Source organism: Opisthocomus hoazin, chromosome 7 (assembly GCF_030867145.1).
Source record: "Opisthocomus hoazin isolate bOpiHoa1 chromosome 7, bOpiHoa1.hap1, whole genome shotgun sequence".
In the NCBI taxonomy this organism is placed as follows: Eukaryota; Metazoa; Chordata; class Aves; order Opisthocomiformes; family Opisthocomidae; genus Opisthocomus; species Opisthocomus hoazin.
This window is the reverse complement of record NC_134420.1, coordinates 2788025-2811485: the sequence shown is the minus strand read 5'-3', so window position 1 is coordinate 2811485 and position 23461 is coordinate 2788025. Positions and strand designations below refer to the sequence as shown.

The 23461-nt window shown below is 48.1% G+C and overlaps 1 protein-coding gene across 1 annotated transcript; it reads right to left on the bottom strand.

Moving 5' to 3' along the window:
* Positions 1–2770: 2770 nt before the first annotated feature.
* On the bottom strand, positions 2771–14488 carry LOC104339408 (acyl-CoA (8-3)-desaturase). The gene is made up of 12 exons (XM_075425100.1): positions 14227–14488; positions 11267–11377; positions 10788–10985; positions 9895–9996; positions 9595–9723; positions 8081–8141; positions 7880–7956; positions 6709–6806; positions 6289–6385; positions 5650–5729; positions 5105–5230; positions 2771–4499 (listed from the first exon to the last, which is right to left on the bottom strand). The coding sequence occupies exons 1-12, from the start codon at positions 14422–14424 to the stop codon at positions 4448–4450; spliced, it is 1329 nt and encodes a 442-aa protein (XP_075281215.1). The 5' UTR covers positions 14425–14488; the 3' UTR covers positions 2771–4447.
* Between the last annotated feature and the right edge of the window lie 8973 nt (positions 14489–23461).

Genomic DNA, 23461 nt, shown 5'->3' with positions numbered 1-23461 from the left:
ATGAGGGAGTGTTGGGAAGGGGAAAAACAACTGCATTTTCCTCTTCCAGTTGCCCCATCACCCTTAACTGTTTTAACACCACCCTAACGTTTTCATAATTCCAGCTACTTCACTGCTGAAAATGTTCTTCCCTAATTTGAACAATGTAATTTATTCTGGGCTGGAGCCACCTCTTTGTCCAATGATACTCCACTAAACTGGATAATCCTCAAAGCCTTATGAACCTCAGGCTGCAGTTTTTAAGACCCCATGCAAACACCTGTGGAATTTGCTCTCCTTTGAACATCTCTGGGGACTATATCCTCTCCCAACATCCAAATCCCATGGAGAGGCTGAAGACTAACAGGCTTCACCTTGGGTGTCCATGCTCTGTCTTCATCCCAATATAAGCTTTGCTACAGTGCTGGGTTCTTTTTAACAATTATCCTGTTCATTAAATCTCTCCTTACACCATGTTATTCAAATGCTTCATTGCCTAACTTGCCACAACTGTGGCAGAAAAAAGAGCGTGTAAATATAAGTTATGTGAACGCAACACACAAAACCTCAGCACTACCACCTTAGTCGTCACTTGGCTTTGAACAGTTACCGACAGCAGAAGATTACTTACTCTCCCCTACCTCATGAGCAGATCCACCGGAGAGATCTTCAGAGAGAATGAATTGTTGCGTTTGGTAAATCTGTACAAGATATTTAACACACCTTTCATTTCTTAGTGTTCAGGATGAACTAAAATAAAGACCCAAAAGGTCCAACAAGCTATTCCTGCTCGCAGGCAAAGGTCATTTTAACCCGTCTTACCTGTTCAGAGGGCGAGATGGGGATACAGTGCTTTGGTTAGTGAGTTTTAGGAGTTCTGCTCTCACAGCAGCCAAAAGTTGCTTTGAGCAGCACATTAATTTCACATTTACTTCCTTTAAGTGAACAGAACAGCAGGATAATAGCAAGACCAGAGCCTTTAAACACTCAGGCTTCGGTTCCTAGCGAGGGTGGATGTCCTCCTTCCCTTCTGATGCCTGACTGCCATCCTGTGGCTGTTTCACAAGGTTCAGGTTCCAGGTTTTAAGGCTGAACTGTGAAGCCAAAGGGCTTCCACTAAATGGCAGATTTGGGGCCAGTGGTGGTATTCCAGAAAGGTGTATCCCAGTGCATGTTCGGAGCACCTGAAAGGGGTTTCGGACTTGCATTTGAATATTGTTGTAAAATTTCAATATTAGAAGTCTCAGGGTAATCTGCCACTGTGGACTCTGAACAGCCCAGAATAATCACAGGAACGGGAGAAGTTGTCATACAGCTTACTTCTCCTCCTGAGTCATCTTGCACCTGAAGAACTTCTGGCAAACTCCACATATGCAGATCTGCTTCTGTTGATTCAGGTCACCTTTTGGTCTTACCCTTAAGGACTGCGAATCAGTTCCTCACGTTATTTTTCCAGGTTAGTCAGGCAATTGGTTTGTGGCATTGTGGATGGTTCCTCTTTACTGTGGCAGAGAAAACACAAGAGCCTAACCCTAACTCAGACACATTATTCTCTCCAAAACTGTTAACTCCTAGATCATCCGAGCCCTGGGGCTAGCTTAAATTCATTTGAATTTTCAAAATTAAACATCCAGATAATTTAATGATCTGACTCTGGGCATTCAAAAAAAAGCCACTTGCAGGGCAACACCAACCGCTCCAACATTGCCAAACACTTATGGCCCGCTTGACCTACAAGCAGCGTTTCTTCTACTTACCTCATTTGCCACAATCCATCTGGGAAGTACTTCCAAAGCTTCATGAACGGAGCTGAAGTCTAGCTGTCTTCCTTCAAAATACATTGGAAGTACTTGCACTTCTACAAAGTATCTCCACAGCTAGAGCACTAGCATCCAGCAACCGGAGAAGCTTAGGCTCAGTTCCCTCTTTTGTCAGAGATGATTGAAAACTTGTCCTGACAAAAGAGGAGGAGTACCTTCCTTGCCTGTTGAAACCATTCTAATTGCATCTCCAAATTAAAGGTTCACTGGACCACAGAAAGTGAGCAGGAGCAAACTTCATTCTCAAACCTGGCAATTATGGCCAAAAAGTGAGATGGAAGCATTCTGGCTGTCAGCACAGCTTACGTGGTTTTACCCAATGGACAAAATTCAGAGTTGTGAAGCTTGAGTTAGGCAGATGGAATGCATCTAGAGGACATTTGAAGACTGCCTTGTCCTCGGCGTTTTCTCGCCTAACTTACGCAGCTCCCCACTTGTCCAGCTTTCTCTCTCTGTATGAAGAGCCTCGCCTGGGGGATTCCCTTATGGAGTCGAGATGCTCTCCTCACTAGCATAACAAGACTTGTGTCCCTTTGTGGCTTAGGGTCAACACTCCGAGGCCAGAGGGAACTCCTGGCAGTGCCACCGAAGTTTCACCTGAGAGCTGATAGCCTGTTGAACGTCAGTCCTTACTGACCAGCTCTTGCTTTCATAAAACACGCACACCTTGCTATATATGAAGTAATGCAGCTTCCAGAAGACAGCAGTAGCTCATTTTTTCCTTTCCTTCTCATCTTGGAGGAAGAACTAGCATATGGTTTAGTTTTGGTAGGATTCATTTTGGTTTAACCATTTATACTGCATACTTCCCACAAGTAAAAAAGAGCAGAGCTGATTTCTTCCCTCCAAAATACAAATGCTGAGGGGTTGATGACAGTTCTCTCTCTGCAGCTGTGGACAGGCCTTTGTCCCACACTTTAGAGAGTGCAGACTCTTGCGCAGACATATTTTACTCTGATGACAGCAACCACTGGTAAGATAAGGCGTTTTATTATTAGACTTTCCTCCATCAACAGTTCTCATAATAAGAGGGAAACAAACGGAGCAGGAAAAAACAAGGTAAAGAGTCAACTAAGGCCCATTTCCTTTATGGACTTTATCAACAGGTACCAATGACTTAGTGATTATTTTATTATTTCCATGACAATTTTATTCTGTGCTTAACAACATTCTTGGCCTGGAAAGACGCATTTCTTCCATTCCCTCACAAGCCATCCTCCTTTAGGATGTTAATCAGAAAAAGCACCACATCCTCCTCAAAATCAACTCATCCCTCCTGGAGATTAAGCCACCTGTAACTGAGGTAACAGGGTGATGGAGCCATCTTCATTAGTGCTACACCAAGTGCTGTATCCTGGTTTGGCATCTGCGACACTGGTATAGTAAATGCAAAGACACCAGGAAATGCAGTAAGGCTAACGAACACTCCAATGAATCAGGCAGTACATGCCCTCTTGGCACATGTTTTGAAGGCACATCACCCAACAGAGAAAGACCAGCAATGTATTGGCTGACACTTGCCTACGCGTATGCAGCCTGCTGCTGCTGCTGGTTAAAAATTTAAATGCATTTAAACAATACCCCAACCCCTAACGCTTTTGCACCTTCACTAAATTCTTCTGCAGCTCAGACAGGAACACCTCCTGCTCCATGGGCCAGAAGTCATCAGTTCTCTCTACTTAACAAATCAGCCAAAAAAGAGCGAAGCTTCAGGTGACCACAGACTGACTCCCTTTTTGCTTCCTTAGTCACCCTTGCAGGGATCCCCAGTATGGACGTGCCATATTTCTGTCTCTGACTTTCAGTAACGGGTTCAATAACACTCAGCAGTATGGCAATCACTTGCAGACCACCTGCAGGGACTCCAGGGGAGGTTACCAACAGGCAAACAACCCAGAGGCTTTCGCCACAGAAGAGACGCGAGGGCAGCACTCCCACAGAGTATGGCATGCCAAGCTCTCACATCTACATGTCTGGGGACTAACCTCCACTTTGCTGTTTCTCTACCTCAGTTAGGGCTCTAATGAGCTCTTTTTCATCATGCTTGTTCCTACAGAACTGCTGCCTGCACCTTCTCTACTTCACCCACATCCATACAAATTGGGTTGGGCTCTCATGTGCTCCCCACTGCCCCTTGGTTTGGGCACTTCTATTGCCACTGTTAATTACATATAGGTATTTAAAAACACTGTACCTACACAATTCCTTGTTGCTTCTACACTTCAACAACTCCCATGTTCTTTGATTTCATACTGTCTCAGCTTTCTTACTGCATTCATAAGAGCCAACTCACAAAAGCCTATGTTAGGTAAGAGACTTTCCTCCTATATATTCAGCAAATGAAGTATCAGCAGACAGAAAGGAAACTGTTCCCAGCCCCCAAACTGCCTCCAGCTTGGTGGAACATAACCTCCTCCATTCAGTTTTTCCCCATAACTCAGCACCAAAGAGGAATGAAAGAAGCACAAGAAGAATTAAGAACATGTCTTTTAAAAAATCGTATTAATCACATCCATCAATGGAATTAAGCGCTGCCACCTCCCCACCTCTGGCTTAGCCAGTTCTTTCTCCTCTGTGCAGTATCTTCATGGTGACTACCACAGGCGGCAACAACGGTGGGGAATTCCTCCAGAAGGATCCACTGCTGCTTATTTATGTAGATAGGCATCAAGCCAGAGCTCCCCTGAATCTTTCAAAGAGCTGCCAAGAGAGAACCACATTTCCTTAGAAACAAGGTAATGAAACACAGCGTCCACGGAGAAGAACCTTGTGGGAAGAATTCCCATCTACAGATTAAGTGAAGGAGATCACTGAATCACAGAATGGTTTGGGTTGGAAGAGACCTTTGAAAGCCATCTGGTCCAACCCTCCTGCAATGAGCAGGGACATCTTCAACTACATTGGGTTGCTCAGAGATCTTCAGGGGCAAGGCAATGTAGACCACAGCTCCTTGGAAAGATGAAGAAGAACCAAACCACTGGGGCTATACCAGACAAAGACTGGAAGGCTAAAGCAAACAAGTTAATTAGAATGAGCAAGCAAGCCAGAAGAGAGCCACGTGACTTTTCAATGGAAGAAGATATATCTGGGGGGCAAGAAGGGGAAGAAAGGAAGAAAAAAAGAAAGAATGAATGACAGTTCAAACTCATCTTTACGAAAACACCTCTTTCCCTGGAGCATACATCCATACTATCTATAGCTCTTCTCAGAACTTCTGTGATCCAAGCTGGCTGCCCCTCCCCTCCCGTCCGCTCTGTGATATCGGAAACCCCTTCACTTAGGGAATGCAGCAGGTTGATACATACTGCACTATGTCCGCAAAGGCGGTGAGCAACGGCTTGCACTGGTACTCAATGCCATGTTTGGCACAAAGGGACTTCACCAAAGGAGCCACCTTCCAGTAGTTGTGTCGCGGCATTGTAGGAAAAAGGCTGTGGGAAAAGAATATGGTGATTCGATGGCATCTGTCATCACCCCACAGAATTCCTGCCCCTCTTCGGTGCCTGAGCCTGGGAACGCCTCAGCCTCCCCTCATGCCCATCAGTGCTCTGCAGTGGTCCCTCTCACGTCACTTCAGTCAGCATCTGCACTAACCAGGAGGCTGGTAATTCTCATGCCATGCTACCTATACCCGAAGTGGCGCTGGTTTTCATCAGTGCTCTGAAAATTACTTGACCCATCATTTGGAGTTCCCATTCCATCCCCATAGAAAGAGCACAAAATTTACCCACATTATCTTTTGTTCTTATATTAGCTGACAGAGAAACAGGGACCTTGTAGGCTCTTCACACCTAGTGTAACCAGCACTCCTTGACATTCCCTCATCTCCCCAGCCCCTGCTTCAACTCACTGGTGCTCAATTTGGAAGTTCAGATGTCCACTAAACCAGTCATTGAAGAAGGACTGATGAACATTACATGTTGCCTGGAGCTGAAAGAAAAAACAGTAACATTTAAATGTTGTTTTAGGAATGCCCCTTCGCTTACATATGCCAAACACAACAGTAAGTAGGTACAATTTTCTTATCATCACGTGCCTTCTGGCTGAACACAGCAACTCCATGAGCTATCTCCAGCCAACACGAGATGGCCATGCTGTGATATACGATTGTTAAAGACATAATTTAGGAGAACAGGCTTGACTTCCCCAGTGAAATAAGCCGTAACAACCACGACTTTCACCTCCCTCACTTAAAAAACTGTGTAATGGCTTCAGAACTACAGACAGAGCACACGAGAGAGATCTGCATCCTTCATGCACAGAAAGCTCTCTATCTGAAGAGCGCTGTAGCATCTCTAATTATTTTCCTTCAGGCATCTGTGCTCAGCATTGGAAGCCTCCATCCCACTTCTGCACCTTCTTTCTTTGCACCACTCACAAGCTGCTTACGTCTTCCTCACTTCTGCAATCATCTCTCTTGGGCATTACGTACCCAAAACTATAACTTCTCTACTTTCGAAGCCACAGGTCTCTGGAAAGAAGGTCTTACCTGGGTAGAGAACCAGTCCACATTCTTATCATAATCGATGTGCATCGGGATGTGATTCATCTGTGTAACCCAGACAAACCAGTTGCTCTCTATAAACCTGTGCACACAAACACAAAACCATCACTGATCTCACGCCTATGCCATAACAAGCCAGTACAAAACACTTGTACACACACAAGCTAGTTGTTGCTGGACAAAATGAACACCAGGAACCCCAAAGATCGGACCAGCAGATCAGACCTTCCACCTTCGAAAGACAGATGCCTGACAGACAACAACCTCTGTCTTGCTGAAGGGGATAAGGGGACAGAAGAATAGGGAGCCAACGAGGAAGATAACCAGGAGGCTGACGGAAAGCTGATGTGAAGGGTTGATGGGAACTGGGTAAAGAAAATGGGGGAATTATAAGTTGAATGATACCTGACTAACAGATGAAGCCCCAGGATGCCCTTCACCCCCAGTAAGGGCAAGTAGGTGAGAAAGAATCGGATGTAGAAGGTCAGCATCCATGCCAGGTCCTGCAGTACAGGGAACAGATAAAACTTCATTAAGAGGAAGAATTATTGGCTTCTGAATTTACTCTGTGGCACTCCCTTTAAAAACTTCCCCTGACACCTTCTACGGATAGATTTTTCCTCCCCAGCCCCACCACAAAGCAATCTGACACACAGCCACTCCCCAGCCATTCCTGTGCTCGGGAATTCTCCTCCTCTTATGAGCCCAGCACAGGGCAAACACTAGAGAGGACATGCTCTAAAGCATCACGTTTTCCTCTGGATCCAAAGAGAAATAAAGCAGTGAGAGAACCAAAAACCTCACCAACTGAAAGAACAAAGAACGCTGGTTTACATCCATCTCATCATTTATTTTGTTCCTCTTCATATTTCCTGCAATCTCTTATTTCCCTCCTGTTCACTTTCTCCTGACTGTCCCACTTCCCAGCCAAGAATAAAACCGCAAGATGCCTTGTCTCTAACCCCCGCATCTCAGACAAGAGACATCTTTTTTCTGCATTTCTCCTAAAGTCTCTAAAAACCAGGCTATTCCTCAAAGTCCTAGATTTTCCCCTAACAAACTATCTTCCTAACAACTCTGAAAGTCTACTACACATCCACTACTCCACTCCACACTGAACTGTGAGGCTTCAGTTTTAGGCCACCTGAAATCTACTTGATTTTTAATGTATCGTTTTGCAAAACGGAGGTGCACTGAATCCTCCTCCGACCCCCCCCTGCTTTCTGCTACTTCTCTTTTTCTGTGCCAGTAAGTTTTTATTGTATTTGTTTTATTGTATTGGTTTAGGAAAACAAACAAGAGTGGTCAGAATGCCCGTTTCTACCTTAAACCAGACTCTCACGCTACCTGAAGGACAAGCTCTGTATGAACATCACCTCTGCAGCAGACGGAGTGCTTCCAGACACTCGCACACCTTGGACTGAGGCAGAACATCAGAGACATTATTTCCCAGACCATATCCCCACACCCCTTGCCTCAGAGACACACAGCTCAGAGTTGCTCCCAGTAATTTCTTGTACTGAATTTATCTGTCAAAGAAGAAGTAGTCACCATCGGCAAGGCGGAGCTGACTTACCACCCACTGTTTCCGCTGCACCACAAAGTAGAATATGTACCACTGGAAGTAAAGAGGCACCAGAGCTGGAGGACCAACTAGAGTGGAGAAATAGATTGCAGAGATGTTCACTGTGCCCTTTTCTCCCAGTGAGACGGACTGGAAAAGGAAGGGGTCGAATGCGTGCTGGCCATATAACTGCAAAAGGGTAGGGTTACTCACTGATGAAGAAGTACTTGTGCTGGTGGTTATAAGGCATGAATTTCTTCTTTTGTACACCAAGCTGTCAAAATAAGCAAATTACTCAGGCCATGAAGATGGCTAAAGACATCTGTGCATACTGTCCTACCTACGCTTTCGAAGACATGCCTACATAGATACCTCCTAACCTTTGAAATAGATGTCCTAGCAAACCATGTCAGCATCCACCATGCCATTGGCCTCATCATCCCCTGGAACTTCAGCCTGTGACAGCTAATAAGTTTTCATCCCTTCCTTGGAGGCATAAGAGGCTGGGCAGTCCCTGGCACCACAGACAGTAACGTGCACTGGAAGCTCTTTCCCTACAGAGGGCACAGTTGCCCAAGAGCACTTCAACCAAACTCCACATGAGGCACTGGGAACCTTCTGCTGCCAATACAGAGCTTCAGAAAAAAACCGAAAACCCTCTGATGCTGTTAAAGATGACCGCGTGTAAACTCCCGCCCACTTGCAATAGAGAAATGAGCACCTAGACATTCAACTGGCTCCACAAGAACAGGGGTGAACAGATCATCCTCCCTCTGAGGGTGCTGATTTTTCAGTGTTCACTGTACAAACATTAACAGATCACGCCACCGACTTCCTTGAGGAACTCCATTACATCCCTGTGCATGTCTAAACCAACTCCAAATAGCAGCCTTCCCTTAATTTCAATGCAAATCAGAGCATTTAAGCCAGGTGACACTATGAATTTACATAACTGTTTTCTTAAGCACCGGCTAAAGCCATTAAACTAATTTCAGAGTTGTACCAGCTGTAAAGTCGGACTCCAGATGGGACCCAGTCTGACACCCACTGTCAGACTGAGACCACTGAAATAGCTTCTTTGATCAGTAATTGTGAACTTTCCAGAAAGTCCTGGCTTGTCATCCGCTGCTTCGTTTCCCCAAACACCATAATTAGTCAAAGGGGACCTTGGTAAAGAGGACAACTCGCAATCTTATCTTCACGCAACTGCAAGTCTCTCCTCAGAGAAATGTGAACTTGTGACAAATATTTCATTCTTATTTTAAAACATGGCAAAAAAGAACTTCTATGGAAATTTTAACAAAAATCTCAGAAGTATTGGGAATATCAGGGACAAGTGGAAGGCAAAGTAGCACTGTATAAACTAGCAGGTCAACTCCAAGCATTTTCTGGAGGTACTTCTCATTTTATAGAAGCAGTTTCGGTGTTTTTCTTTAAACCTTCAGAACAAATTTGGAAAATTTCAACCCACAGCAAGAGCGTACTGGGCAAAAAAACATAAAAAACACCAGCTGCAACATTAAGTATATGGAAGCTAGTGGTGCATGAGGATCTTTTTTCTTCTTGTTTTTCAAAGGCCGTTAATGCCAAGCTGCACCCCCTCCAAATTTCCGAAATACTGAGACAGCTCATTGACCAAATCAGCTGGTCACTGGTCTCCAAGCTCTCTGCAGCTTCCCAAATTGGAATCCTGCTTCTGTAGCCTCCCAGCCTTCACCAGGTCTCACCTCTACAGAAAGTGTTTTTCCCAAAGCAAAAAATAAGGGGTGCATGTTAACGTCGGGGTCCTTTCGGAAGCAGTTGGGTTTAGCGTGGTGTTGGAAGTGGAGGTGATTCCACCAGCTGGCTGGTGCTCCCTGCAGGGAAGGGATGAGAAGACAGTGCCGTAAAGAAGTTGTATCTTCTGCCCCGAGTCCTCCCTCCCCAGTAGTTCCTTGCATTTGCCTTCTTCTTATGCTGAGATTGGTTTTGACTGCAGAGCATCCCGGGCAAGGCTCTAGCAGACCCTCTCAGCACTGAATGCCCACCTTCAGATGGCCGATGACGAACTTGTGCACCCAGTGGTTCCACCTGGACTTGCTAAAGACTGAAAGGTGTCCAAAATCGTGTTGGAGCCAGCCAGCCTGGGCCTGGAATTAAGAAAAAAAAACAAAAACAAAAACAAAAACCAGTGCTGCTGGGGAAACACAAGACTCAGGAGGCTCTGCATCTGCAAAGGGCTTTCTCTTCTCCCCCTCCCACGCTCCTCGCAACATACCCCAGGATAGCGAGAGCATTTCCACTCCTAAGACCCAGTCCAAACACTTCTATTTTACTACAGACCAGTGCAGTCCAGACTTTGCCTAATGACTTTTAGTCCCAGATAGCTGTTTTCAAGAGGAAGGAAAAAAATCGTGAAAAAAAAAAAAGTCCCCGAGCTCAGAAACAGCATTTATTCTCTTACAAAACTGCACTGAAATCGGCAACAAAGTCTCCTTTAAGGAGCAGCTTGCTGCTGCCTCCTCCGAGTACTTGTAATTCCAAGGGGATCAGCTGGCCACAGGAGAAATAGCCGGGGCTTTGAGAGCTGCTCTGCCCTCTCCTCTAGCTCCTGCGAGTTCCCATGGGAACACGGTGGCTTGGCCCCTGCACAGTGCCTTGGAGTTCTGGCACGGGGGACCTCAGCAGCGCAGCACGGCTTTCATTGTAGGAAGAAGGCTGGGAATAAGGAGGGCTTTGACGGACTGCGGGAAGGAAAAAGCAGGGCAAAGCCGCGTGTCGTGGCACTCTAATTTTGCCCCTGCGGTGGAACCCAGGGAGAAGCAAAATTTTGGGAAGTCCAAGAAGATAAGATTTCTCCTGTGCTTACGGCAATGAGAACCTAAGTCTCAAAGGGCTGGCTTTTGGTGTTTCTGGGGCTTCTTTTTGCCTAGCTGCTTACCTGGACAGTGCCCAGAAGCACCGCAGAGAAGAGGAAAGGCACTGTGGATGCTCCAAAATACCAGATGGTGAGCCAGGCTGCAACATCCAACACCAAGATGTGACAGAGATAGAGGATGAAAAAGGTGTGGTTGGGGTTGAGAAGCCCCATCTTCTCAACGGTTGCACGGAGCTCACGGAAATCTTCTACCAGCTTCTTCTGTAGGGAGACCCAAGAGGTATCTATTGGTCTGAAAATGCCTCAGGAACTCAAAGAGGAGCTCAGTTTCCCCTTTCAAAGAGCTACAGCGGCAATGGAGAAAAGCTGAGGGTCACCTGGAGACAAATCTTCACTAAAGCTACTAATAACGACATGAAGTCAAGGGGAAGTTTCAGACCGACACAGTGATTCTAGGAGATACTATCATTTTATGTGCAGGGAAGTCAGAGCTGCTAAATCGCATACTTTCAACCCAAATATCAAGTTTTTAAGATACTTACATTCTTGCTGGGCTCAAAGCTGGGTTGATCTGGTGCCAGCTCCCCAATCAAGAGTGGGCTCATGTACTTTCTTACTAGTGCCTTGTCCAGATGAAATGCCATGAAAGGATCCTGAAAGACAGATACAGGAACAGGATGAAGGAAAATGATCGTGCCGGTGGCAGCGAAAGAAATATATTTCACGATACCCTGGACTCGGCAGAAGGCAACCCAACTAATGGAGCTGGCTGAACCAGATTTTACTGCCACAAATCTTGCTGCTTCCTTCACACCATAAACGACCATTTGAAGCTGAATTCTCTGTATCATTTTCTAACTGGATGCCGTTAAGTGCAGGTCGCCAAGAAAGATGGGCTCACTCCTCTCTTAGTTCTGACTCCAAAAATTTCATATCCTGTTGAACCTCGAGATACATCATCTCAACCACACGCTCCTCTGTCTCTATTTTGTCTTTACCTCCCCCCTTATTTTTCCTGAGGCCCCATATTCTCAAATGAAAGTCTGACTAGGGAGAAGGGCAAGAAGTTAGCACAAAAACTGAATCACCGAGCTGAATTGGGAAAAATAATGGGACAAGCGGGACACAGACAAGCTTCTGGTGACCCACACCAATCTCTCAAAAGCCCCAGGTTGTTCCAGACACGCTTCCCTGTCAGTCTCTAGTGCCCACCCTGCCACATCTTCCTAGAATACTTTTGTTTTCTTGCTGCCTGCCTCCTGTTCCCCACCTGGTTCCCCTCCATGTTTCTGAAGAGTCCCATGAAAAGGCCTGTATTCATCCTTACCATTCAAAAGATCCCAGTTGGGGAAATCAGTTGCTTTTATCATTTAAACATAATGTCAATCTCCATGGCAACCAGGCAGCCAGGTGAAAGAAGTCACCAGTGACTGTCGTCACTATAGATCCTGTCACTGTATTTAGGCTGCAAAGCCCCTGAGCACCCATGGCATTTTGACACCTTCCTACTGAAGAGCTCCCATTTACCTCCTCTTGCATACTTCTCTCTCTGTGTCCAAATCAGCACGTGCTTTACAATCTCCCTCAGCCTAAGGATGCTTTTTCTTTTCTGAGACAATATTTGCCCACTGCGCACCAGTCTGGAAGCTTCCCGCACCACACGCTGCTCAGCACTATAATTACTAGCTCACGCTTTTAAAACAAATTATCCTTTTGAAAGATCTCTGGTCAAGAAAAGGGTTAAAAAAAGAGGCTGATGTGGCCAGCTCTGGGTCAGCTCTGTTGTACTTCAGATGTAGGATCCTCTCTACTCAGGCTTCTGTGAATAAAGGAGGGAAAGAGGAGAGGGGAAGCGTACATTTGCATTTTCTCATTGGAAGAGGAAAAAAAAAAAAAACGGGGAGGAGTGTGTGGGCAGACCAGAGGAGGATGGTACCACACGTTTAGACCAATCCTTTCCACAGAGGCTGCAAAACCTGGCAATGCAATCCCAACGGGACGTTAAGGGACCGCTGATTGCACACTTCTACAAATCAGACCACTCCGGTGGCATTCAGCGAACCGAAAGTGCTCTTTCTTTACCTTCCATTTTTCTTCCTGGTTTTGAGGAGCCTGATTCTTTTCATTTCCAGGACAAAACTATTAGAAAAATTGGTATTTACTTGGCTCGGGCTCCTGAGCGCTCAGCAGTTCAGTTGCACCCAGCAGCGACACGGATGATAAAGCCCGAAGAATGCAGCTGGCTGCAACCCGACCATCCGACTGCGCTCAGCCCTAGGTGCCGGCCGCCGTCACCAACCCGTTTCTGACCACACAACGGCCACGGGGCTTTGGAAACACACGTGCGCGTCCCGACCTCCTGCAGTACGTGCAAATTCACGTATTATCTTCTGCTTCACATTCTATGCGGTGAGGTGAGGGAAAGCACTGGATCTCATATCCCATCCCTTCCGCTTAGGGACAAAACTGGGCTGAAACTTAGCCCACCAAAAACACTCTAGATGTAGCTTCAACCTCCCATACCTGCCCTTGGGGCTAAATATTTACATTTCACAGAATTATAAAGGTTGGAAAAGACCTCTGAGATCATCAAGTCCAACCGCCTCATTTGGAGAAATGCATTTTATTTTGTGCAAGGCATTAGCAGACAAAGGAAGAAAATACACTGGCAAAATTACCCCCCACCCTGTTGCCAGTTCCAACAACGTGTATTCCACTTTGCAACAGTCACGGGCATTCAGGCATGAATGATTTATTTTTACTGAAATATGACTTTCAGTAACATTTTGCACGAGTGCCATCTCTTGGAAACACGCTGCTGGGCTTTTAAAGTTAGAGAAGGCTGAATGCATTCCTCTATTTGCAAAAAGCAAAGCCTATCCGTGCACACACTACGAATCCCTCGGGTGTTTCTGCTCAGGTCTGGCCTGTGGCTGGATGCGTATAAAATCAGCAGTATTTTTATTTACTGTATGCGAGCAAAATTTGCTGCCTTTCCCCCCAGATTTACGGCCGGCTGAGGACACCCTATTTGTGCACATCTCGGTTCTTCTTTAAAAATGTCACCTTGCAAGAAACAGCCACCCGGGAACCGGCACCACCAAGAAACACCCATGCGGGACCCAGGACCAGCAACAAACACCCACCCGGGACCCGGGACCAGCAACTAACACCCACCCGGGACCCAGGACCAGCAAGAAGCACCCGCCCGGGACCCAGGACCAGCAAGAAGCACCCACCCGGGACCCAGGACCAGCAACAAACACCCACGCGGGACCAGCAACAAACACCCACCCGGGACCCAGGACCAGCCTCCGCGCACCTCCGCGCATCGGGGCCAACAGCGTCCACGCGTGGAACACAGCCCAGCACCGATCCCCCCCGACAGCCCCTCTCCCCGCCGTGCTTCTGTCCCGAGTGCCCCCCCTCCACGCGTGCTAGCCCCTGGGGGGGGTACCCCGGCCCCAAGCATCCCTCCCTCGGCCCCCCCCGGCCCGCTCACCGTGGCGTCCTGCCCGGCGTAGTGGCTGATGACCCGAGAGCCTCCCGGGTGGCTCCGGCAGAACCGGCTGATGTCGTACACCTTCCTCTCGATCACCAGCCAGCGCTCCTGAGGCGCCGGGCCCCGGCCGCTCCGCTGACCGATCTCCTCCCAGGTGAAGCGCCGGAGCCCCCCCGGGCCGCCTTCGGGGTCCGCCATGGTCGGGCTCGGCTCCGCTCCCCCCCCCCGGGCTCCGCGCTCCTTCCCAACCTCCGCTGGAACACCGGCCCCGCTAGCCCGCCTCCCATTGGCTCGCCGCTCCCGCAGGCCACGCCTCCCCCCGATTCCCCCGCGCCCATTGGGCCCCGGCTCGCCTTGCGCCCGCCCCTTCGTCCCGGCGGGGAGCCCCGGGGTAGCCCCGCCGGGGGCTGCGGGCGTGGGGTGCGGTGGTGGAAATCACCGGGGGGGCGGGGGGAAGGAAACCCTCGGCCCCCCGCAGCTGCCCAGCACCCTCAGCTGCCCAGCCCGTAACACGGTGTGGGCTGTAACGACCGTCGGTGCGGGACGAAGTGATTTTTTACCGTATTTGAGGGCGCCCGGCAGCCCCCATCGGCCCGGCTTGCCCATCAAGCCGCCGGTGACAAGATGCGTTCCTAAAGGTGTCGGTGCTTGCGCCAGGACCGCTTAAACCCCTTCGCTCCCAACCGGGGAAAGGGGATAAATGCACCTGTACGGAGATTTTCTGGTTCTATCCAACTGGGGGGGAGTGGTTGGTACGCCGGAGGGCGAGAAAGGGTGGATCAACCAGGGAAAGGGGATAAATGCACCTATATGCAGATTTGTCTGCTTGTGTCCGACTGGGGAGAGCGGTTGGTACACCGGAGAGCGGGCGTTCGGAGGGCCGAGAGGGCACAGCTGGCGAGAACATCAAGTTCAACACGAGCAAATGCCAAGTCCTGCACCGAGGAGGTGAGAAACGTGGGAAAGGGATCGAAATACCAAGTGCCTGGTCCTAGATGAGTTGCTGGTTGGAGAGGATGGAGGTTGGTGGTCGCCGTTACGTGCCAGGTGAGGACGCAGCCTGGAAAATTAGATCGTGAACCAGATACTGGGTTTGGAGAAAGCAGAAAAGCCAAGGACCAGGGCCATCAACAGAGGAACGAGGCGTAGGCTCTGCGGTGCAACTCACACTCAAATTCCTTCTTTATAGACCGCTTATGTAACCTGTTTCTCCTTATTTCGGGGCTGAGGATGCCCCACCTGCCCTGCCCTTGGTTTTGTCTCCCCTTTCCAGCAAATCTCGCCCGCTTTTCCATCTGTCCTGCCTCTCCCTTTGAGCTGCCTCGGCCTCCTCTGTCCCTACGGATGGCTGCTGCTGCCTGGATGTGCAGGCAGAGGGAGGAAAGACGTCACCGCAGGTATATTGCAGAGCGTGCCCTGTGATGGTGGCCTGCAGGTGACTCTTTGCACAACAGACGACTGAATAATGGGAGAAGGGTGAAGGATGCTAAAACAGACAGCTCCATCTGCGTGGGACTTCATACATACACGTTATAAATGTACATTAAAATGTCTCTCTCCACGTTCAGCTCCCTTCTCGGTTTCCCTAGTAGCAGCAGTCTTCCCTCTGAGCTCTCATTACCGATTCCGAATATCTTTGCTTTCGTTCACACCTTCCAACCTGACCTAGTTACAGCAGTTCCAGGGAAACGTAACCATAGAAACAAAGAACCACCAGCCTGCATCCCTGCTTGTTCTGAACATCACCTGATCGCTGCACCGCATCTTTCCAGCCTGGAATCCTATGCCTGCAAAACACGGGATCGAACATCCTTTCCCTCGCTCCCTGTAGCAATGCCTCAGCTAATGCATGGAGTAAGGCACCCCTCCTGCTACGCATTTGCACTGTTGTCCACGATAGAAAAGGTTCTCTCCCGATCTCACAAAAAATGAAGTTGCTCTGTGTGTCGGCTGGCGACCATCTCACAAACATAACTGTAAAAGGCGTTAATAAATAATGTTTAGCTTCTTTTTAAATTTAACCATCATATTCAGAACAGTGCAGTAATTATTTCAATTTCTATTTTTTTTCTGATTAAAAGAATAATTGACCTAACTTTAGTTGATATCATCAGTTTGTGTTTTCATCGTGAATACAAGGGGGCACAGGTCAGTTTTCTTTTTCCTATTAAAAAAAAAAGTTTCTCTTCCTACACAAGTTAAACTTTCAGAAATTTGTTTTAAGGGACCTTAACTACAGCCAAAAAGCACCACTGAGCTTGATAAACTGCAGCCTTGTTCCCCTCATATGCCTTCTTTGATTGCAGCCAGAAGCTCTAAGGGATGTTCACACCTCATTAACAGATTTTCCCAGACAAATTACGGAACAGTCCTTGGAATTACCTTCAAAGCTTCTTCTCATGTCAGATCTGTGGCTCTGTTTCTTTTCCCCTCAGCAGATGATCCAGCCCAAGGTCATCGCGGCAGCTACCTGAACCACCCACCTGTAAGCAGCGAAGATTTTCGCATCCTGCTCCAAGCTGCCGGTTGTCAACTGCTGTTGGTTCTCCTGCACTTGCCACACTCAGGATCTCAAAAGGTCTCACAGAGGCGAGAATGATGTCTTTGTGAGAAAGACTGCGAGGGAAATCCAGCTGCCTTTACGCACTCGCTGCCATCCAGCATCCAGCTGCGACTGCTGGCGCTAACAGAGAGTCAGACTTTGCTGGAAGACAATGAAGTAGGTAAAACCAGACCTGGCCACTCTGCTTTTCCAACAGCATTTCTGCTTTCCTTGTTTTACCTTCGCTACTCCCATCTCTTGTTGTCACAATCTAGCTGTGACCCAGCTTCCCGGGCTAGCAAGGATCACCGAAAATCCGAGGGGAGTTAAGAGACGCTCTTTGATTCCGTCTTCTGATCTGGCTGCAATTCATTCTTAGCGTCCCAGATGGCTGGAGATCCCCAAAAGTCGGGGGAAATAGATTAAAACGCCTTATGTCACGACCACGATTTGGCTGTAACACACTTGCAAGTACCTGAGTGACCTGGGGATCACTAAGTACCCAGGCATCTGGTGAGCAAAGCCAGTAATACAGGGAAATAGAGGAGATGGCCTGAGAGGATGGCAGCCTTTCTTCTACTATCTTGAAGCAGGGAAAAATTAGTTAGAATAATGGATAGAGGGGTCTGAAGCAGTAGGAGATTTTAAAGGAGAACTAACAAATGCTGAAAGCTGGTTTAAAATAGCAAAGTCTACCATGAAGAATCAGTTCTTGGCTCCTGTCCAGCCTGAGAGCAGCTCCAGACGCAGGGTGCACGGGAATCGTGGCGTGAAGGTTTACAAGATGCAGGCTGCCGCCGGCTCAATTCAAACCGCTACGCCGATGGAGGAAACGCGGGAAGAAACCACCGATTGCAGCACGGTATTCCTCACAGGGAAGAGCTGGAAACTCTTGAGAGCTCGCTGTAACACCGCTCCCACAGCGGGCTCAGGAAAGCGCATTGGGAGCATTAGCACAACACCAGCAGAAGGGGTAGATACTCGAAATATCTCCTTTATTCCGTCAGCTGCTCTATTATTGGGAATGAGCTGTAACAGCTGGATAATTTGGACTAAATGAGTTAATATTGTACCTGGAAGTATTTGTTTGGATTGCTAACGCTTGAATTATACTGACAATAAATTCTTTGTTCTGAAAACCAGCAGTGTTTCTTCAGCCCACGTGAACTGCACGGAGTATTTGCTCTGGTACTCTGCCCTAACAATTGGCCGTTAAAATTTAGATGCAAAAATTATAGATGACAGAGGCAAAGAATGAATATATTCTAGTGCGGACTACCGGAGGAAGATTGTGATTTGGGAGGAGTTTACATCTTGCCAGAAAAAGCAACTAGGAATTACTGCACATAAGGGATGGGGTTGCTGAGATAAAAATACACGTATTTTTTGTCCTCCAGACGATGCAAAGTAAGAATTAGTAACTAAGGGAGCAAGGCAATGATTGTCCAGAGTTTTTCACATTTCAAAGCAAAATCTGAGTAAAGAGAAAAGGAAAGAACCTGATGCTTACAGGAGAACAGCAGTAAGATGGGCTTTTCACTACAAATTCTTACAAATGAGATTATACTGACGAGGCAACGTTAAGAGCAGAGCCTTTCTCTCCTTCTTCTTGTCCCGATGGGTGCTTGCAACATCTGCTCCTTTCTCTGCTAAACAAGTGTGGTTATGTGCTCTGCTTCCTTTGCATCCGGATGGGTTTGTGCCCCAACCCTGGTAATCCCACATGGCCAATCTAAGATCCACTGTGGAATGCGAAATTCCTGCCAGCGATGACAGCACAAAGGGAATTTCTGTTTGTTTCTTGGTTGGTTGCCTTGTGAAGTCAGTCAGCTCTCGGCCACGCTCCCATGACTAGAAAAAGTGGCACCAACTCCCTTCAAGATGCTAGAATATGTCAGAGGAAAATATCAAACACATTTTTGACAGCATTTTGTCTTCATTTTAAATAGCATTAAAATACATCAACTTAATTAGCCACCTCTAGTAGCACATGATCCTAAGCTATGTAACAAAATGACCACTACTATGCAGAATAACCGAAAAAATTTATATTGAAAACTATGTTGTTCAACAGACATTTTTCTGATTAAAATTAGGAAAGAAGGAAAAGTTGGTGTCTGTCCCTAAGGGATGGAGGAGAAGCTGACTTTTGTTACCAAAGTGATGCTGCAGTGGCATCCCTACCTCGCCGCTGGGTCCCCTCACCTCAGGCTCCGTGCTCCAGCACCCCTTATCCCCAGTCAGGACGTCACTTAGCTGTTTCCCACTGTGTCTGAATTTATTTCTCACCCATCTGAGCCCCAGGTCAGAGCTCCTCAGCCTTTCCTTCTAATGCAAATGAGGGCAAGCCTGGGGTCCTTTCTCTCCGATATGTATTTTTCCTTGGCAGAGCAACTACAGGTAGCTACAAGTCTAAAGATGCAGCTAAATCTGATCTTAACTTGATTTTTCTCCCAATATCTGCAGTTCCCATCCCCTCTTCCTCCTTCACACCCCTGCTCCACGTCTTTCCCACGTGCGCCTTGCTCTCGGCTCTCTCCTGCCGCCTCCTTTCCCCACCACGTGCCATGGAGCCATCCGGCCGGGCCAAATGGCCAGTGATGGATCTCACGCTTTTTAAACTGGGGAAAAGGAGGCTTTTCCCCCTCCTCCTTGAGGAGCAGCTGAAGTGCATTTCCATGTGCTGGTGCCAGGCTGGGTGCTGCTGTCAAAGTCATCTTCCAGGTATTAATGGAGACTCTAATCCTCTCTAAAGAAAACAAACACAAAAATTGTGATTTCGACTCAGTTTTAAAAACACTTTTAAGAGGTCTCGGTAAAGACAGCTGAACTACCAGTTTGCCCTGCATTTTCCCAGTTCCACACTAGCCCAGCAAGATGCCCTGCACTCACGTTAGCGTACGTATTTCTACCTTGCCCTGAAGCGCAGACCCTGCTATGCACGTCCCCTGCAAAAACTCTTCCACTCTGCACTTCTCTGTATATCCCCTTTTCCATGCTTTCTTTCCTGTTGTGTTTCTCACCTTTTTTCCCCCCATCTCGTGACTACCCAATTAATCTCAGGGCTTTTGTGTCCCTTACACAAGCCCTTTGTGCCGCTAAAGCTGCCCCGTGCAGCAAACGCAGCCTTTCCCCTACTTGGCCGCAGAAGAGAGCCTGGTCTCCTCTCACCGCCTTGGCCGGCTGGTGCCCCAGGAGCCACACAAAACCCAGAACAAGCGCCGCAAAAAGCCTCGACAGCGTTAAGGCTGTGCTGCAAGAAGATGATAGCGTTGTCTTTTTTTTTTTTTTGACGGGTACCTTTCACTGCCTTGTCATCATGGTATCACGCAGTCATCCACGTGAAATATCCAGATGAGGAGTTCGGCGTGCAGGCTTTACATTCGTCTCCATCTAACGAGTACAAGAGCCGATTCCCAGTTGCACCCACCTCCTTACCAGTTCATTTCTTGGGAGAGAGGGCACACTCAGGCAAATATACCATTCAAGCCCAGCATCTGCATGTCTAGCCAGCTCTGTGTAGATTATCCACTGCTTAAAGTCATCAGGTCTGAATTCTGAACCTCCATGGGCCAAGTGGGGAAGCTTGTTGTATACCAAATCACCACCAGTTTCAATAATGCTAACACATTCATTTTGTGGAGCAGTCACCTGGTGGACTATGACCATCGGCAAATACTGCGAGTTACCAATAATACGCATTTTTATCTCTACAAGTCAAAAGCAGTCGTGGCTTCGACTCAGACAAGCTGCTCTGAAATGCCTGAACTCACCCTTCAGATCGCTGCTCCTGCTCTTTACTGATTTATGTTGCACGCTCTCCAGAGGAACCTGTGCTGCAAGCACATTAACGTGCCCAAACTTTTATATGTCATTGCTGTGACATCATTTTCTCCATTTGATCTATTTCCTTGTATTAAACAGAAATATTCCGAATATGTTTACATCTAAATGCAAAGTGAACACTTCTGAGGTGTTCCTGCTTGCCCTTTTCATTCAGCTCCCTTTTCAACCACCAGATTCCATCACTCCTTCCTTTTATTTTTTTGTTAAGTGTTATTTTTTAAGCCGAATCCACAATTTCTGGCATACATGGACCTCAAAGCTTTCTTAGGGGAAAAAAAACCCCAACCAAAACAGAAACCTGAAACAAAACACACCCCACCCCACAACCAAAACAAGGAGAGAAAGAGAGAGAGAGAGAGAGAAAAAGAGCGAAGGAAAACCGTCTTCCTGGTGACCAGCCAGGACCAGAAGCAATGGGGTCTCCCAGATAATCGTCATCTGGACATCCTCTCCAGCGGAGAAGGGAGTCCACAGAGCAGTTTTCCCACAGTAACAATACAGTTTTTCACCAAAACCCACACACCAGTACAGGCTTGGGGTGGACCTGCTGGAGAGCAGCTCTGCGGAGAGGGACCTGGGCGTCCTGGTGGACGACAGGTTAACCATGAGCCAGCAGTGTGCCCTGGCTGCCAAGAAAGCCAATGGGATCCTGGGGTGCATTAAGAAGAGTGTGGGCAGCAGGACGAGGGAGGTTCTCCTCCTCCTCTACTCTGCCCTGATGAGGCTCCATCTGCAGTGCTATGTCCAGTGCTGGGCTCCCCACTTCAAGAAAGATGAGGAGCTACTGGAGAGAGTCCAGTGAGAGGGCTACAAGGATGACGAGGGGACGGGAACATCTCTCCTATGAGGAGAGGCTGAGGGAGCTGGGCTTGTTCAGCCTGGAGAAGAGAAGGCTGAGAGGGGACCTTAGAAATGCCTACAAATATCTTAAGGGTGGGAGTCAGGAGGACGGGGCCAGACTCTTTCCAGTGGTGCCCAGTGACAGGACAAGGGGCAACGGGCACAAACTGAAGCAGAGGAAGTTCCGTCTGAACTTGAGGAAGAACTTCCCTCTGAGGGTGATGGAGCACTGGAACAGGCTGCCCAGGGAGGCTGTGGAGCAATGAGCTGCATGTCCACCTTAATGTAGTGTCTCGCTGACATTTATTATTATCCTTGTCAGAGGTCTATTTTGAACCAAACTAAATAAAACTAGCAAGTCTTAGGAAAACATTCCTTTCGTTTCTGACTTTCGTCACCCCACACCACAAGACAAGGCTGTTTAATCGGCTGAAGTCCTTGTGCCACAGTAAGACCAGGCAGAAACTGAAGAAACCTATAGCATGTCCCAGCACAGAGGCAGCCCAAAGCGATTCTCTCTGGTCTAGAAGTGATGGATGTTCTCTCCCTTCCATCTCCGTCCCTATCGCCTACGCAGGGAGCACGGGTGGAGAAAAGGAGCAGCGCAAGAAAAATTTTTAGATATTCGCTGTTGTCAGCTCCTTCAGGCTAACGGCAGCAGGCAAAAACAGAGCACCCTTGTCTGTGCCTGCTTGAAACTACGGCTGGGGCTGGACAGAAGCGCAACAGCACCAGGACCGGAGGTGTTTTTTCACTTTTACTGAAGGAGGTGGTCTCATACCCCGTGCATAAGCTCCCTCGGTCAGCAACAAGATATGATGGTTGACTAAAGAGCAAATAAGCATTGTGAATTAAAACAGTTGATGGTTAACCACGTGGATTCCTTCCCCTGCTTTTCCAGACCAGGTCAGAGCATTGCCCTGTTGAAAGATGAGATGAATTAAGGGCTGAGCTACTGGAGGCTGGTGGTGCTCCAGTCTTAAGATTTGATCGTACAACAGAAAAATGTTTCTGTGCTGTAATTTAGGGACACCACTCTGTACCCTAAAATGTTCATATATGAAATCTGCTTAGACCCAGCCAGTGCCTCTACAGAAAGAATTAAGAAGCCTTCCACTTCTTCATGCAAAACAGTCACAAGAAAAGATACCTATCACCGGGAAAGCTGTGGGTCACAACTGCCTTGCTACAGATACCCTCCGACATGAGAAAGACAGCAGTGAAAACGCTCTGCTGTTGGTTTTGCCCTTGCGCTGCACCTCGCCCAACCTAGTGACAGGGATTATTTTATCAGAAAGTGCCCCACAGAAAAGAAAAGATGGCACTGCCCTGTTCCTCCAAGCGTTGCCCTAAGCAGGAGCTCCCTGGCCGAGCCCGCTGCCAAACGGCTTTCCTTCTGCCGACAGAAAACAGCCGCTGTGTCAGTAATTCAGCATGACAAAATGGAGCAAAACAGTGCTAATTTCGGGCAGAAGAGGGGGGAAAAAAAGAAAATCTCCTTTCTAAGGCCGCCACTAAGAAGTAAGGTGAAAATTCGGCGAGGGAGGGGGGGGGAGGAAAAAAAGGGGGAAAAAAAAAAGGAGGCAGAGGGGGGAGAGAAAAAGAAAGGGGGGGAGGAAAAGAAGATAAGAAGGGGGGGAGGAAAAGAAGCTAAGAAATGGGGGGAAGAAAAGAAGATAAGAAGGGGGGGAGGAAAAGAAGATAAGAAAAAAGAGGGGGAAGGAAAAGAAGACAAGAAAGAGGGGAGGAAAAGAAGATAAGAAAAAAGAGGGGGGAGAAGGGAGGCCCGCAGGTCCTGTCCCCCGCCCCGCGGCGAGGGCAGCGGGCGGCGGTGCCCCACGGCCCGGCCCGGCCCGGCCGGCTTCTCCCTTCGCAAGATCGGGCAGGGCCAATGGCAGGGACCGGCCCGGCGCCGGGAGAGCCGGGATTGGCGCAGGAGCTCTGCTGATCCCGGTGGAGACCTCACCGGTGCTGAATGGAGGGGGGATGCTGGGGGGGGGGGATGCT

Coding starts and splice junctions, on each gene's coding strand:
- LOC104339408 (XM_075425100.1), bottom strand. CDS start 14,424: ATGGCGGACCCCGAAGGCGGCCCGGGGGGGCTCCGGCGCTTCACCTGG. Junction 10,986..11,266: donor GCTTTGAGCCCAGCAAGAAT/GTAAGTATCTTA, acceptor GTCTCCCTACAG/AAGAAGCTGGTAGAAGATTT. Junction 5,231..5,649: donor AACTTCCAAATTGAGCACCA/GTGAGTTGAAGC, acceptor CTTTTCCCACAG/CCTTTTTCCTACAATGCCGC.